General features: G+C 39.0%; 1 protein-coding gene across 4 annotated transcripts in view; it reads right to left on the bottom strand.

Annotated features, from left to right (window-relative positions):
- The window catches only part of mtrr (5-methyltetrahydrofolate-homocysteine methyltransferase reductase), a 34,831-nt gene extending 18,614 nt beyond the window's left edge, over window positions 1-16,217 (bottom strand). Inside the window, exons 1-12 of one of the 4 annotated variants that reach the window (XM_008438625.3) lie at window positions 16,137-16,217; window positions 15,102-15,246; window positions 14,801-14,954; window positions 14,534-14,651; window positions 14,029-14,449; window positions 13,834-13,947; window positions 12,593-12,749; window positions 12,344-12,432; window positions 9,914-10,094; window positions 4,553-4,595; window positions 2,127-2,295; window positions 1,603-1,721 (exon numbers count right to left, since the gene is read on the bottom strand). In XM_008438625.3, coding sequence (XP_008436847.2) covers window positions 1,603-1,721; window positions 2,127-2,295; window positions 4,553-4,595; window positions 9,914-10,094; window positions 12,344-12,432; window positions 12,593-12,749; window positions 13,834-13,947; window positions 14,029-14,449; window positions 14,534-14,651; window positions 14,801-14,954; window positions 15,102-15,245 — 1,709 coding nt within the window. In that variant the 5' untranslated portion in view covers window position 15,246; window positions 16,137-16,217. Of the gene's footprint in view, window positions 1-1,602; window positions 1,722-2,126; window positions 2,296-4,552; window positions 4,596-9,913; window positions 10,095-12,343; window positions 12,433-12,592; window positions 12,750-13,833; window positions 13,948-14,028; window positions 14,450-14,533; window positions 14,652-14,800; window positions 14,955-15,101; window positions 15,247-15,755; window positions 15,841-16,136 lie in introns of those variants that run through there. The other 3 variants (XM_008438627.3, XM_008438626.3, XM_017301985.2) reach the window with 3 other exon arrangements.
- Window positions 16,218-16,349: the final 132 nt, after the last annotated feature.

Here is a 16,349-nt window from a genome sequence, read left to right as displayed (position 1 = left end):
ACTTCAGAAAGTGACAAAAAAGGTGTGTGTTTTTTTATTCAATGTGAACTTCTGGTTTCAACTGTAAATATAATTTTAACTAAATGTGGGCAGTAAAATATTTACAGTATATTCAAACTTGTGCATCTGGTTCTTGTTTTTAAATTTACTGAATATCTATGGCTGCATCATTATTCCACCCTGGACAGAGAGAATGGCTCAAATCACCTCATGGCCAAATTGAGCGTCTGAAACCTTCTGATTGACAGCAAAAAGGAGAGAAAAAAGTTCCAAGGAAAGTCTCTCTCCTACATAGAGGTGTGAAGTAACACTAACAAATTTGATAATCACTGAAAAATCAACAACAGAAAAGCTTTAATGTGGTCTTAGTGAGTCACAGGTTGGCCAAATGTACCCAAGAACCCAGATATATTTGAAAACTAGAACTGGCTGCTCACTGAAGCTAAGAAGATTTACTATTTGAGAAACAGTTTATTTTAAATAAATATCGAGGTGACTTTGTTTTTGTATCGTAGCCAAAAATAAAAAGCATTTCGTTAATAAAAAGAAATACATTTAACAGAAAGTTTATGGGAGAAGATTATATACTGCTCAAAAAAATAAAGGGAACACTTAAGTGTTCACTTAAGTGTTTAAGTGTTCCCTTTATTTTTTTGAGCAGTGTATATAATCTGGGGAAAAAGCTGGGAGTGGCAACTAAACTAAATTTAGCACAAAAAAATGTGGAAGAGTTCTTTAATGAATGTAACTCCATTGTTCTTTTATAGCAATGTAAATCAGTGAAAGGAATCTGGAGAACTGATTTGGTTAGGTTGCTGGCAATCTTGTTGTTGCAAAGTGACATTAAAACTTCAATCAGTTTTAATGTCACCCGGGAACCTTTATACATGTGTTCTGGGAATGTAAACTAATTTTCCCATTCTGGAAAACAGTATTGCTGTACGTTGGAAAGTGGATAGGTTTAGGGATACCTATGTCACCAAGACTCTGCTTGTTGGGGGATCAAACAGTGATGCCTAATATGTCAAAACACCAAAATACTGTAATGCAGGTGGGGACGGTCACGGCTGCCAGAATAATCCTCAGATTATGGAAATCTCCATTCGCTCCAAATATTAAGGACTGGTTGGAATTAATGTTGGAAATAGTGTCATATGAACAAATGTTGGCCAAACTAAATGATGACATGGAGAACTTCAAAAAATCCTGGAACTGTTTCCTCTCCTGTAACATGGGGACAAGTTAGGGTACTACTGGCCTATTGTTTTGGAAAATACTAGCGAGTGACTACTTCTGTTTACTGTGGTTGTTTCTGCTAACACCGAGGATATTTAATCTTTTGTGAAACTTTTATTGATTTGTAATGCACTGACCTGTTTTTTTTTGTTTTTTTTTTTTCTCTCTCTTGCTTGGTTTTATTTTGTTTGTGTATTTTATTTCATGAGGGTGTGTTGGGGGCGGGGGGGTTGGGAAAGGTTGTGAACATGCTCTGAAACATTAATAAAAACTTTAATAATAAAAAAAAACTTCAATCAGTCGGTCTGGCACTCAGCTTGTTCATGCATTCAACCAGCCATCAAGCCAGACATCCATATGTCATACCTTTGCTGAAGGAAGCCTATAAAAGGAGCCACTCCAGTTCCAGGTCCAATCATAACGAAGGGCAGTGAAGGGTCAGAGGGAGGTCGAAAGGAGCAGTTGGGTCTCAAACTCACATGAATCTGAGGTCAGAAAGCATCACAAATCATTTAAAATAATGAGCTTAATTACAACAGTGCTGTAAAGCCACTTTGGGCCCAGCAATTCTAATAATTGATCTACTCATTATTCTAAAATGCTCTAATGAGAAAATGTGTGATTTAGCTGGAATCCATTGAGTGGGCAATTTCTTCTTTTTAATTAGCCGCACACAAGCAGTCCAAAGCGGATTGTTTCTGCCTGTTACCCCGAAGAGTTTCCAAAGCAGAACATGTGTATTAAATAGAGCTTAAATCCAAGCCGACACATTTCAGGAGGAAGGAGGCTTTGAACTTTGATGGGACTTGAACATTTCATCGGCTCACGAGGGCACTTAAGAGATTATTTAGATGTAATTTCCGTCTTATTCTCTCCTGGAAAATGATTACCTTTGGCAGAGCCAGTTCGGCCTTCTCGGGGAAAACCAGGCCAGGACTGACGAGGTCAAACAGCCAGCCGGTGCACAAGCCTCGCCTGCCCGCGGGCCTCCCGGAGCACGCTGGGAACTCAACCACGTTGAAGACAAAACGCAGTTTTTCCGGATGCCTGAGATGGGAACTGCGAGAGATGAACCCAGAGAGGACAAGACAAGGAAACAGAGAGGAAGGACAGTGAGTGATTGCATAAGGCATAAATATAGAAAACAATGGGCAAACAGAAAAAGAGACATTAGAAAATAAGGTGAAATACAGAGAATGAAAGGAAGGAAAAGAAAAAAATCTTCACGAATAGCCAATAGTGCAGTGTATCGATAAAAGGCTAACAAAAGTTGCCTGTTTATCTATAAATGTGAAGTTTAAATCATTTAAAATTTTGAAACTAATCAGAATTATTTTTTTTCCTTTGGCGTTTTTTTTTTTATCAAATGCAGAAATTGCCACATTGTACTAACTAAAATATTTATAAATAAAATAACTATAGACCTTCTGATTACAATAGTACTAGAAACAAATATTTAATAAACAAGTTTATTTTGGGCCACAAATTTTTCTTATATGCATCAGTCAATTTAAATGTACCACAAATGCTGGACAACTCCATATAAATGCTCACTAAATACATTGCATATACAAAATATTTCTTACAGAGGGAATATGTTATCGTCTCACTATTTGTTTAAATGTTGGAGGCCTTTATTTTATCAGCAGGTCCTTAGCATCAGGATCAGTAGGCAGGATTTCCACTGCTCTGGTTAATATCTATGAACAGAAGCTAACAAGCTGCGCAGGTTAACCAATCGGATGTTAAGAGTGTATCTAAGCAACTGCAGAGACACATTATATTTCATACTATTCAATATTTTATTATATTTCATGGCGCAGTGAAGCAAATGAAGCATGAAATAAACACTGAAAAATGTATGCATAATTTTAACATTCAATGACTTTTAATAAAACTGAAAATGTGTCTCTTGAATTACTTAAATGCAATAGTAAAAGCACTTTTATTAATATTTATCAACCCATCTACCCACGTTCTATTTAATATCGAGATACAGTCCTGGGAGAAATATGTACGCCCTTTTTTAAACTCTAGGCTTTAATGTATCCTGTATGTACCTTAGGTCTCGGGGTGCACACTGTACACCCAAAAGCAACTCCAAGTGTTTCTTTGAACACTTATAACTATTGTACCTAAGAAAGAGCAGATAATTCATACATTAAATCCCCATTTGCTTTCCTTTTTCCAGGGCTGTTTACTGCTATTTTCTATCCAAAAACAAACGTATTACCATTTAACACATTTTCCCCCAGAGTTAGTTAGGCTACCCTATACTCTTTGCAGCCTGGCACCAGCAAATGTGACCATAATCGTAAATGTTTCTGCTTGCCTGGCTTCAGTAAATGTGTCTCTACCGCCTCTGTGTTCTCATCCCTGCTGCTGGTTACAGCACTATGTGCTCCTCTCATCCTTCACTTTCCAGTTCCTGTGGGCCACTGGAGACCTCTATTGACCACAGCATCAATAATGCAAGTCTCTAATGTCTGCGCACCATCTGATAAACTACAGCCACCCTCTCTCCTGTCCATTCCCCGCCTCGCCACACAAATGCGTGCGTACCCCTGTGCATAAATACGCAGCCAAAGTGCGGGACTAATGAGAGCAGTTGGGGAAGTTCTGACATTGCATTAGACGCTGCTGTTCCACATGAGCTTTAAAGCGAGCCTAATAGGCAGTAGCTTGAAAGGACAAGCAAATCAATGACGAGCTAAGTGAGGCTAAAAGAAGGAATGCTCGACCTATTTAAGCTAAGCACAACTGGCTAAAGGCTATGCAATATTTAAAGTCCAATCAGTTGTGTAGGAAAAAAAATAAAAAATCTCCACAAACACCCATCAGATCCACGGTAATCTGCAACGAGTATTGCTGTTTCCTGCATGGCACCGCGCATGTCCTGTAATGAATGCGAATAGGTTTCATAAAGCATTTTATCACAATGTAAAGTCAAACTCTGAGCTTCAATATGGCCCAATAATAATAAATAAACTTGAAGATTTACTGGCCAACCATAATCCACGGCAATATAATAAGGCTAAAGGGCTGAAGGGACCAAGCAATTCAATTCTTTTTCCTAAATTATTACAGCTGTTGCAGGGACCCCTAATCTTCCCTGTTTGTAGAGCCTGAAAATACCCAGAAGAAATCAGGAAAAAAAAAAAAAAGTAATTCCCCACAATCCGTCAGAGGAAAAAGTAAGACATGCACTTATGGACATGTGTTATTCCAGATAAAAAAAAAAAAAGTGGATGTCGGGGAACAACTGCATACAAACAGAACAAACTTGTTTTTGTTTTTTTGTTTTCTGTCAACTTACCTTGCTGCTGAATAAGGCCTGGGCTGCAGTTTTGGCAAAAGCTCTGAAAGGCAAGCAAAAATGTCAATCATCTTGTTGTCTCGCTAAGATCTTGTTACACCCATGACAGAGCAGAGGGGAGGAGGGAAAAAAAGAGATATGTGAAAGTCACCGTGGTCCACTGAGACATCCTGCCTATACCAATCTATCCTCAATAAACCCCCCTACCCCCTCCCCATCCAACTCCCACCCAGGTTACGGTCTTGTTTCTGGGACACATTTCTATATTTATGAAATTACAAACTCAGGGTTATAGAATCCCAGGCGTCCAGATGTGGAGCCAGTAGGAAACAGATTGCTTATGCGCAGCTTATTTCAATGCCAGGCATGAAGGTGCCCTTTTTAAGGTAATGTGCGTGACGAGGTGTCAGAGAAAATCAGGAAAAGTACAGAGATATTTCTGACCCTGTAGCAACAAGCGCAGGGTTTCCGAGCAGCGACCTGCGCCGCTCATTAGACACGCAAGAAGGCGGCGGGATGAGAGTTATGCGGCGCGCCATCTCCGCGCTCGCTCGCGTTTTAGTTGGATCTGCCTGATGGATGACAGCGGAATGAGTAAATTTGCTGCAAATGTAACCAGCTGAGGTTTTACAATGGCACATTTTTCTGCTAAATTGCTCACGAAGACAAAACAGCTGGACTGAATTTGTTCCACTGCCATCTCTTTCTGGGTTCATCTGGAAGGCTCAAAGCGCCCGAGAAGCAGCTCTGCAGTTTGACATCCATTTGTCCCTCTGACTAAATGCCTCTGCTTTCCAAAAACATGAGAAAGCAGACGTTCGAGAAGCAAAGTGAGTAGCGAAAGCAGTCAATATATCAGTGTTAATGATCAGCACAAAGATTTCAGAGCTAGAGGACTGACTGTATTTGACTTCAGTGAAAAAGAAAAAAAAGAAAACAGAGGTATTTCAAAGCAGCGGGAGATTTGTTGCCACATTTCTGTGGAAACTGCCTACAAAATGTAATAAAGCTCCAGCATAAACTGATGTGAAAAGAATATCTTATTTAAAATGCAACCAAACTAAACACAAAAATATGAAGCTTTCTTATTTCGGGACAGAAAAAAAAAATCCCTAATGCTGCAATCAACAAAATGCACCAAGAACTCTGGCTGCTCTTCTGTAATCGATGTGTTTGCAGCACTGAAGCAAATCAAAGTGAATCAGAATCTGAATAAAATGTTAAGAAATAATTAGGGCTAAGCCAAAGCAAGATGGATTAAAAACATCAATGATGAAAGTTTTTACACCATGAAAACAAAATACAGTTAATTATGTATAACATTTGAAGAAAAAAAAGTTCATATTTTGTTTCATGTTCCATCCCAAAACTTGAAGGTGTTTGTGGGAATTTAACTGGAGAGATCCACACATAGTAGTGCAGGGTTTTCAACTACAAGCAATATTCGATATGTAAACTAATAAAAATCTGAAAAGTGTGGGCTCTAACCAGTTTCTCTGTTAATTCTGAAAAGAGAAAAAAGAAACATACAAAAAAGGTCCTGCCATGTATTTTCAGATGACGGCGTGTGCAGTGCTTTAAACTGTGCCTGACTAAGATCTATCTGGAGCGGTTCTTGATTTTCTTGATGCTGTGCGTTCACTCCGGCATGATGAACTGCTATGCGTTGAAAATAAACTGCACAAACTTGAATTGAGTTGATTTAAGAGTATCAGAGTAAACAGGACTGCAAACAAATACACACGGCACTTTATTTGGAACAACAAAACAAAAAAACCCTGAAAACAATAAGTCCTTTTCCTTCCACTTTACAAAAGTTTCAAGGGCAATAAATTATTTTACTGCACACTGTCAAAGTAACGGCAAAGCAAAACCAGATGTTTTTGGATGATACTTCTGATCCGGTTCTTTCCGTCAGTGAAAGCTCACACCTCTCCATCAGAAGGTGTATCATGTACCTTAACACAATCCCATACACCTGCGCGGTGCTCCAGTTGCTGCCTTTCTATCACTGAGTGACAGGACATGTCTGAAGCAGAACAAAATCAATCCATCATCTTGCAGTACTGCGACATGATGATACTCTCTTCCATTCGAAAGATGTCTATCTTCAAAAACTTTCTCACACGAAACTTTCTTTTTTTTTTTCTTCTTTTTTTTTACCAGTAAGTGGCCACAGGGCACATTTTGAATTATCCACTTGAGAGAAAAAAGAACATGAATTCTCATCCAACAAATTTACCCCTAGAATCCCCTGAAATGTATTCTGAAATTATCGTTTTCTGGGGAATCATAGATCACAGTGCACCTAGTGTAATCTGTTTCATGTGCATCTGTGATGAAATTTCTATGCAAAAGTACTGGGGTTTTTTTTTTGTTGTTTATTTATGGACTACAACATAAGACAGCAACATCGCTTAGGGTAAAAGTGTAAACCTTCGGAGACTTATGGATCGTTTAATTTGGCTGCACGAAAAAATTAGGGAGGTTGTTAGCATTAGAGAAGGATTTCTCATCAAACTGTTTTAAAAACCTAAGCACCCGAAAGATTACGAGTTCCATTTAAAAACCGATATAACGGAACACTTTAATGTATCTGGTTGGAGTAAAATTAAAACGAGCAGTGACGTATGGTGCAGATCTAGTTTCTTAGGACAAAAGTATTTGTCGGAGGGAAAAGAATTCACAGATCTCTTCTGTTTTTGCTTCACCCACCCCCACACTTCACATGCTTAATGTCCCAAAAAATATGTATATCAGACAAATATAGCCCACATAAATCCTAAAGTACAGTTTTCAACAAATCATTTATTAATGAAAGAGCAATAAAAAAAAAAGGGGGCCATCAAAACCCACCCCAAGTCTACTTTCTGCCATTATGGGTGTGCAAAAACATGCCAACGAGCCTCTCGTGTCAATGTGTAGGAATTTTGGCCGACTCTTCTTTGCAGATCTGAATTTAATTTAGTTCCATCGAGAGTTTCTGATCTTGAACGGCCTCCCAAAGGTTACCCCGTACAATTTCAATCTGATTCAAATCCTTAACCTTCCTTTTGGCTATTTTTAGCCATCCAGAGGTGGACTTGCTTGTGTCAGCGTTGGCTCATTTGTTTTTTTTTTTGTTTTTTTTTGGGGGGGGGGGTTCAGAACGCCCAATTTAAAGGTCACAAACTGATGGTCAGTCTTCGGGATTTTCTGCTGGAGAGCCGAGCTTTCATTTTCGAAGGCTAAATGCTATTTATACCACAGTAGTTGTGAGAGTGTGATGGTTTGAGACAGTGTTCTCTTTTTTGCTCAAAAGTGGCTTTGGTTTGAAACATGCACTGACTTCAGTTATTTGGCTAATTGGCATATTAAGTGTAGCATAAAAGGAAAACCAGAAGAAAACTGTAAGGGGTGAATACTTTATTTTTACAGTGCTGAATTCCCTCTACTTTAGATTGATTTACTTGGTAGCAGAAGTAAAAAATCATGCTTAAAAAAAAACCGAGAGGTAAAAGCTGCACTATTTCATTGCAACCCAGCAGTAAAGTAAACCAGAGAAATGCTCATATAGAGCATTCCTGGGAACATTTCTTTCCCTGAGGCTGTAACCCCAAAGTTTATATTTGACACAATGAAACAATGGATCATTTAACAAGATAGCTGGCTCTAAGCGGTAGAAATCTCCCTCAAATTTATACCCTGAGTTTACTTTTACATTCCACCTGAAGTGGGATGTAGACATCTGGGCTTAAATACATCTCCCTCTGGTATTTACAGTTAGTGAACAACATGCAGCAAACACCTTTCCTCCGGTGGAGGTAATGAAGCAGGAGAAGTGGAAAAATTGCAGAGGTGCACTTTCCAATTGACACTCTGAGCCAGATTTGACCATTAACCTATGATCCGGACAGACCCTGGATTTTTTCTTTTTTTACTTTTTCAACCCCGTCCTTCCGAAGCTCCGAGGCTCATCCGCAAACCAGCCAACAGCTGTTGCCCTGCGGGGCCTTGAACGCACCATTTTTCACGAGGGCAAGACTGTCCGGATAAGAGGTTTCTGCATCAGTTCACCACGGAAGCGAAGGAAAAAAAAGGTGCTGCGCTTGGCAAGTTTGGCCTAAAATAACTGACATTGGGGTAGGTTGAGAGCTGTGACACAGCTGTTTTGGAGGACAACTCAACTTGTGTACGTGAAGCTGAAGCCAACTTAATTTCACTGTCGGCTAAGTTTCGGTCAAAGCCTATTAGGATCCATGTAGGATGACCAGCCAACTATCTTAATGAGTTGAAGGAAAATGTTTGCTTTCGACCTGCAGCTGGATCCAAGAAAGATGGGAAACGATGAAATTATTAGCAGTGAGGTAGGTGAGCAACACTGAAATTATGGCACCAAACAGTTATTGGAGCTGATGTGCATTTAAAAAATTCAGTAGAGAAATAAGTGTTGACCCTTAAATTAGACTGGGTGGGCTACTTTGTGATTAAAAGCTTTGACAAAAAAAAATAAAATAAAAATCTTGCTTTTTTTAATGAGGTTACAGTGACGCCTAGTGGATGAAATGTAACATGACAGGAAAACCTGTCCAGTTCCTTCACAGATCACTGCTGCTTTGACCGAAACACAGAGTCTGATTAAAGAAAACAAATATCTAACAAAAGTGTTATAGTGCAACATATGGCAGTATGAAAGCTTACTTTTCATTAGATATTTATACACAACTGTTGAAGAGAACAAAATGAAAACATTTGGAGTATTTATATGCTACTGATGTAGCTGGCTGGATCAATACAAAGCACACTCCTATGGATTATGTGACAGAAAGAATAAGGTAAACAAGTATAGTAAAAAATAAATGTGATCTGCAGAGATTTTCTTTTTTTTTTTTTTTCTCGGTGGCCTGTTAGGAAAAAATGTCGGACAAAAATAGCTTATCCCGTTTTCTCTTCTTTTTCCAGTTAGGGAATAGTTATAACATACAACCTGGAAGAATTTTAGGAAGAAGAACAGGGGGCTTGAGTTTTAGTTTATTGTACATTTAATCTAACCCGCAGAGGTTCAGAATACCTTTATAACACTATTAAAATTAGGAGAAATATTCCATAGGAAGCTGCTTTTCAACCACATGATTTTCGTCGCTTCCAGGGTAAGTATTAAAGTAAACATTACTCATGGTACTTGTATATATCTGAGCCTGTATGTGTGATTCCAATCCTGTTTTTAATCTGAGAAAAACCACACAAAAAAATAAATAAAAAATATCCCAACTTGTCTTTTCAGTTCATGCGTTTAAAAAGCATTTAATTGTCCTGGACACAAATTCACACCTATACGAACCTAGAACTGAAAGTGCTTGAGCAAACGGGTTAACGTCTGACCTATTAGGAGGCTGAGAGGAGGCGAACAGGACGGGAAGGCAGCGAGAAGCTCCGACACACCGAGGCTTGCGTCTCGCACGTAGAGGTTGTAGTCTGCAGCGCCTTGCTTACTGCAGAGCTCCTGCAGTCTCCTCCTCTGGGCGCTGTCTGACGTATGTTCCACCAGCGCTCGCAGAAAAGCCTTCACACAGACACACAAAACAGATGCGGTTTCACCCAAAGCTGCTCTGCGCCTTCATCAGCCACGGCAGACGTTCCTTCCGCATTTTATCCCTACTGAAGGTTTCATCCACAGAAGCAAACGAAGGCGCGTTTAACAACGCAAGCCGGAAGACCTTGATTCTAAATGTGCTGCTGCTTCAACCGCTACAAAAAAAAATCTTTTAAATCCTTAAACTTGGGAGATGGTTTCGCTGGCCATTTTATCATGAGGTAAGCTTTAATACTCGAACAAATTCATCAGAGCCTATTATTGCAATCAGGTATTGAGCTCTATCCCCTGAAGTCTTGTTAAGTTTTCAATTTAAATGCCATTTAATTCACAATTACAACACGACGTTTGGGAAAACAACCTGTTTTCCCAAACAAAGGCTGTGTTTTCAATTAAAATACTTAAAAAAACATTAATTGAAAACATTAAAAACCTCATTAAAAAGTAATTACACAACTTCCTTCAATAGCTACCAATTAATCTAAAACGATAACCAAGTTGTGGAAAGACATTAATTATGCATAGGTGGCTTGAATAATTTCACACAGCTGTATAGATTAGCAGCATGTTTTCATATAGCTTTAAATAATTATCTTCAACAACAACCGGGAAAACATGACTTTTAAATAAAAATCTAGAAAAATATTAATTTTTATGACAAAAAAAAAACAAAAACAAAAGCAGACTCCTGTTTTTCTGTTTGTGATTCTGGAGATGCCAAGGTAATAATCTCTCAGCTCTTCAGCTGTTTTAGGCTCATTAATCAGATCTGTAGATGTGGGCAAGTTTAGGTGAACAGCATTTTTTTTCTTTCCTATAATCTCTTGACCTCACAAAGATCAACACACATGTGTCATATTTAAACACTGCTAAGTTTTCTTAATGTTCAACCATACTGACACACTGCTCTTTGATATCCCAATATAAATAGCATCCTATTAAAACTGCAATGTAATGTGTCACATGCAGTAAGCGGTTTTCAAGACTAAATATTCCTCAAATTGATCAAGTTAACAAACGTGTTTTATTAACTAATTTATAAATAATGAACTAGTTATGCTTTCCAAAATATATTTTTTTTAAATCAACTGAAATGATACATCCACGAGAAAAATAAATATGAATTCAATCTTTTAAAAAAAGGAAAAAAGAAAGACAATGACTACAAGAAGGTGTTTTTAAGATTTCCAAAAGAAACGTGTGCAGAGCACATTCCCGACCAGGGCTGAGACTTTTTTTTTTTTTCACAGCTCAGTACAGCTACAACTTGATATTTTCACACTCTACATGTGATTTTAATTCTACACCGCCACAGGCGACCAGAAAAGTTTGATGAATATTTCAACTTCGGCCCCAGACTGAGTAAATTCAGCCTCAACTAAACTTATCAAAGCAAACTTTGTACCCCAGCATTCCTTTCAGGAACTAGAGTTTAACAAAGACAGTCTGAGCTCCAGTAGACTTGCTCAGTCACAAAAATGATAAGGAGCTATATTTTAACCATATCTGCATTGTGCAATTAATTACATGTACACTACAAGTGAAGTATTTTTTTTTCCTTTCTCGAACTTCGACAAGAACTTTAAAAGTTTGCCAGTTCTTGGAGGGTGATTTGTTATCTGTACTCCCCTAACAAGGAAGAAGCAGAAGAATGTTTCAGTAGGAAGTTCTTTGCCTTTAGCATCAGCGATGCAAATCACACAGACCAGAAAAAACCAAACCCATTGGATTAAAACATAAATAATGACTTGGGTTGGCTTATTAGGGTCCCAACTCAGGGGCTTCCCCATTCAAGAGCCGCATTTGAAGTCAATTAAGTCACAACGATGCGACAAATTTGACTGTCTAAATTCGAAGACGCCTCCAAATGCGTTCTTCTTCTTCTTTTCCCTGGATTGAAACGACGGTTAAGGTGGATCCTTCTCAGCCCACCCTTTCCAAAGATTTGTTGCTGGGCGAAGGGGAAGAACACATGCAACTTTTTCATTAACATCTATAACAAACACAACCAATTTACTGATACTCACACACCCTATTTTTTTATTTTTATTTTTTTACTATTCTTGTTGCTTTTTCCTAGACTTACGTGGACTAAATGAGAATCATTTAAGTGGCTGCTGAAATAGCTTTGTCGCCTTGTTTTTTTGTCATAACCTCATGTTCAAACTAAGCTAAAGATGGCGGAAGTGGCTGCAGAGCAACCTTGGAACATGCAGTACCTTCTTAGGAACGCTCCTGATCTCAAGGCACCAAGTGAGCAGGAACAGCAGTGAAACATTTTCAGGAATGTGTGGTGGCACCTGAGCACCTACAGGAGGGAAGAAAAGAAAATCCAAGAATGTAAAACTATACTTTGTAAAGAGGATTCATTATGAAAAACACACAAAATGACGTTCAGTTTGTTACATGTTTATTTAAAACTCTGGCTGTTTAAACAAAAAAAATAAATAAAGCTATTCTGATCTTACCTTTTTTCTTTGTATTGTCTTTTACAGAGATCTGAACGTGATGGTTCTTCTGGTCCTGAAGGCCGAGTCTGTGGAGCAGATGGTCCACCTCCTCGGCCACATTTGGGCAAAACACATCAAAAGAATCTCCAGGGTGATAGGTCATGGATGGGAAAGCCTAGAGATGAAATAAAAATGTAAGAACCTATGTTATATAATGTTGTCGTTATACCCCACAGCAGTTTCCCCACTTATTTGGTAAAAAAACAAAAAAAAAACATAAAAGGCCTTAGAATAAATACACTTATGGTACCATAATCAAGCAGAAAAATGTAGATGCCTCAAGCCGTTGGTTAGCAGGGAAACCACCACTGAATACCATCATATGTTCATGTAAACCAGATCTTCATTTGTAAGAAAATGTCTGCAAGAGCCCCGGAACTGTGACAAACAAGGCTGGGCAAGGACACAATTTTATCTTGGAAGAAAACCACAGTAAAGAGGATGGCAAGGGAGGAAAAGAAATATTCCCAAAGCAGAAAGAGAACTGAAGTTAAAAAACAAGCTTTCTAATAACCCGATCTTGTTTAGGAAGCATGCCACAAAAAAAAAGTCCTCATTTTTCTTACCATCGTATATACAAATGCGCATAGTTAATTAATCTCTGCTTGGAATCCCTGTCTGAAGTGATGCTAAAATTACGTTTCTCAGCTCTTCATTCTTCAGGTGAGTGTGAGGAAAAGCACCTCACGCTCACTGCTGAGCATCGGAAACTCTTTGAAATAACAGGACGTTTTAAATGCACATGTGGCCACCTCTAACAGAACATTATTGTTGATACTTATTTCATATGAAAATCTAGGATATCCCTAATTATTGCAGTGATTTTTTTTTTGTTGTAATATTGTAGATGAAGAGTTTTAATATACCCTGAAAAACAAATATACTTAAATATAGTATACAAAATACACAGAATTGACCTTCTTATATAACCATCTGAGTCCCCAGACCTAAAAACTTGTGGGTTGAACTTAAGAAAAGACAGCATAAGAGATGGCCAAGTATTATCTGGAATAATGAGAGACAGTTCATTTATTCAATATGTGTACTCAAATCAAAGTTTGGATTTTTCCACTGTTTTCCGTGTGAGACTATATGGGAATGCACCAAAAAAATGCATTTATTTTTAGACTTTTTAAAACACCTTTGCAAGAGGAATCAATAAGTAAAGAGGCAACTACATAGTATATTGCGACGCTTACAGAAATATCCAGTTCCAGCAGAAGAGCTGTCTTCACCGAGTCTCCTTTACTCAGCTGAACCGCCTTAGAGATGGGCACCTCGTAACGACTCTCCTTGCTCAAACGTTCAGCAGCCTGCAAAAAAGAAAACATTTATGGGGTGAGGGGATAAGCATAGCAGATGTGTCTTCCTTTTCCGTCTTGAAAATTCATCACCTGCTCCGCAGTGTCTGCTTCCTGTAAAGTAACGTCTAAGTAGGAGGGAGGTAGCACAGGAACATTCAGAGAGGACTCAGACAGCGGCGGTAGGGAGCTCGTCAGTGAGGCTGCCAAGGAAACCTGGGGGACTCCTTCACTACAGGCTTGTGTGTTTGGTGCTGATGTAGAGACAGTTGACGCCGGAGGTGGCCTGACATCAGAAATGGCCAAAGAAGATGAATATTTAGAGTCTGGCTCACAGATCTGTTTATCAGCGATGCTCAAGAGGTTCAACTGGACGTCTGGTAAAGATGACTCAGGAATTTCTTTGGCAGAATCTTCCTTAAGTTGGACAGTTCTGTCGGAAGCCATCTTTGTCAAGGCGTCTTTAATGGAATTCCACAGTCCTTTGAGCCAAGGGTCAATAACCAGCTCCAGCCTAAGACACACCAAAATCGGCGAGATTATAAAACAGCAGCAGGACAGAGAAGAGAGAAATGATGAAAGTTGGATGTCCGCTTACCCTACGCCGTCGTCTGCGTACCCCGTCGGGTAGAACTGTCTGGCTCCGAGTTCCCGAAGACGACGTTCAATCGTCTTCCCGCAGTTGCAGAAATTTGCGTAATTTGTATCTCCTAAAGCTGAGATATACAGAGAACAGCTGATGAGCGACTGAACAGAAAACAATGTGAGGTTACATCTGCTTTACAAATCATGACAAAGCAGCTTCCATATTTATGATGGATAAACTACACAAGAATTCCTTAACACCCCTTGAGTAAGAAATTACCTAAAAGTGCGTATAAAAGGTGTTTATAGTGGTCAGGGGAGAGGGTCCTTTTCTTGATGCGCTTCACAAACTGTAGGGCATTGTCGGGAGGTTCCCCATCTCCAGTGGTAGACACGACAAAGACTACCGGGGCACGCTCCTTCTCCAAGTTATACTAGAAGCAAACATATTCTAAGCTAGTTATCAGCATTTTTGCAAAGCATTCAGGCGATTTAGGGGAATTCTTATCTTGTTCCGAATGGTTTCTTGGTGTGCAGGAACTCATGCAGTACAAAAGTAATTCCGTTATATTGACAGATACCTTGTCGTTTTGGTTCAGGCAGCAGAGATCAGCAACCAGGCCGTGCTCCTCGGCCTCCTCAGCGATGCCCTCAGCTATGGACTCAGCCTGACCCTTCTGAGAGCCGTACAGCACAACAAACCGAGGCTTCACCTCAAGAGGCATGCTAGGAAAGCCAGAAAAAAAAGAGGGCGTTTTTGTATTAATATAAATATACTCTAATCTTTTTTCCCCCTTTCAGAGTTAATGTCACCACATTGTTACAGTAGTCTCAGCTGCCGCCTTTCTTTGATCAGTCATATCGCCTAGTTTGGCAGCACAAAATGCTTATAAATGTGTAACTGACAAGTGTGGCATGCATTTGCATTCTGCATTTACTTTGTGCAACCAGATGTCCTCAAAAGTTCCCTGATTAGTAAAGAGTCCACTTGTTTATCATTTTATCTCAGCGTAAATCAATGAGTCGTATGAAGGCTCCACAAAGTATTAAGGCAGTAATTTATGCTTACTCACAGCATAAGCAGTATTTTAAAATGTGTAGTTTAATGCCCGAGAGAAAAGCAGACACAACCTTGCAATGAGTGCCGCTAAACAAAACAGTTGTTGATGGATGACAACAGATAAAATCTGATTGTCTACTCAGAGTAGGAGTGTGTACCAGATGGATCCTCTTACCAACATACTTGGACAAAAAACAGACAGGCGGCCACAATAACACCTTCCAAGTTGGGTAAAACCTGACCGGAATCATATCAACAGCACACCGGAAATTACGTCCAACTTTCACGGTGACAGCTGTATTCATAACAGCACACGTGGGAGCGAAATGTGTCGATTTTTGTCACTTATAAACAAAATAAAAGCAGCCACCGTCGAAACTATAAAAATATAGCAAGTTCAGAAAGTAAAGCACAATTATCTGAACTCCGGGTCAACTCTTGCTGCAAACATTTGCTTCCGTTCGTGAGAATGAAATACTATTTTACGGCACCGCATAAGTTAAACTATAGCTAACAATAGAGCTAACAGACATTAATTCTGCAGAATGGCTCTTACCTTTTTAGAATGGCTTTACAAACTCACCTCGTCAACACATTTCCATTGACTTTATTTTTCTGAATTCACGCGAGATCAGAGCGCCTGCTGAGATTGAACGTGATCGGAATAAACCACGTTGCAAAAAAAATACTTTTTGCTCATGTTTTTCTCAACGGTCGTCATGCCAGTGTTGGAAATATTTTTTTATCAAGCATAATAGTTCATTATTTT

This window comes from Poecilia reticulata, chromosome 20 (assembly GCF_904066995.2).
Source record: "Poecilia reticulata chromosome 20, P_reticulata-male-v2, whole genome shotgun sequence".
Classification (NCBI taxonomy): Eukaryota; Metazoa; Chordata; class Actinopteri; order Cyprinodontiformes; family Poeciliidae; genus Poecilia; species Poecilia reticulata.
Note: the sequence above shows the minus strand (reverse complement) of the source record. Positions and strands in the feature narration are given on the sequence as shown.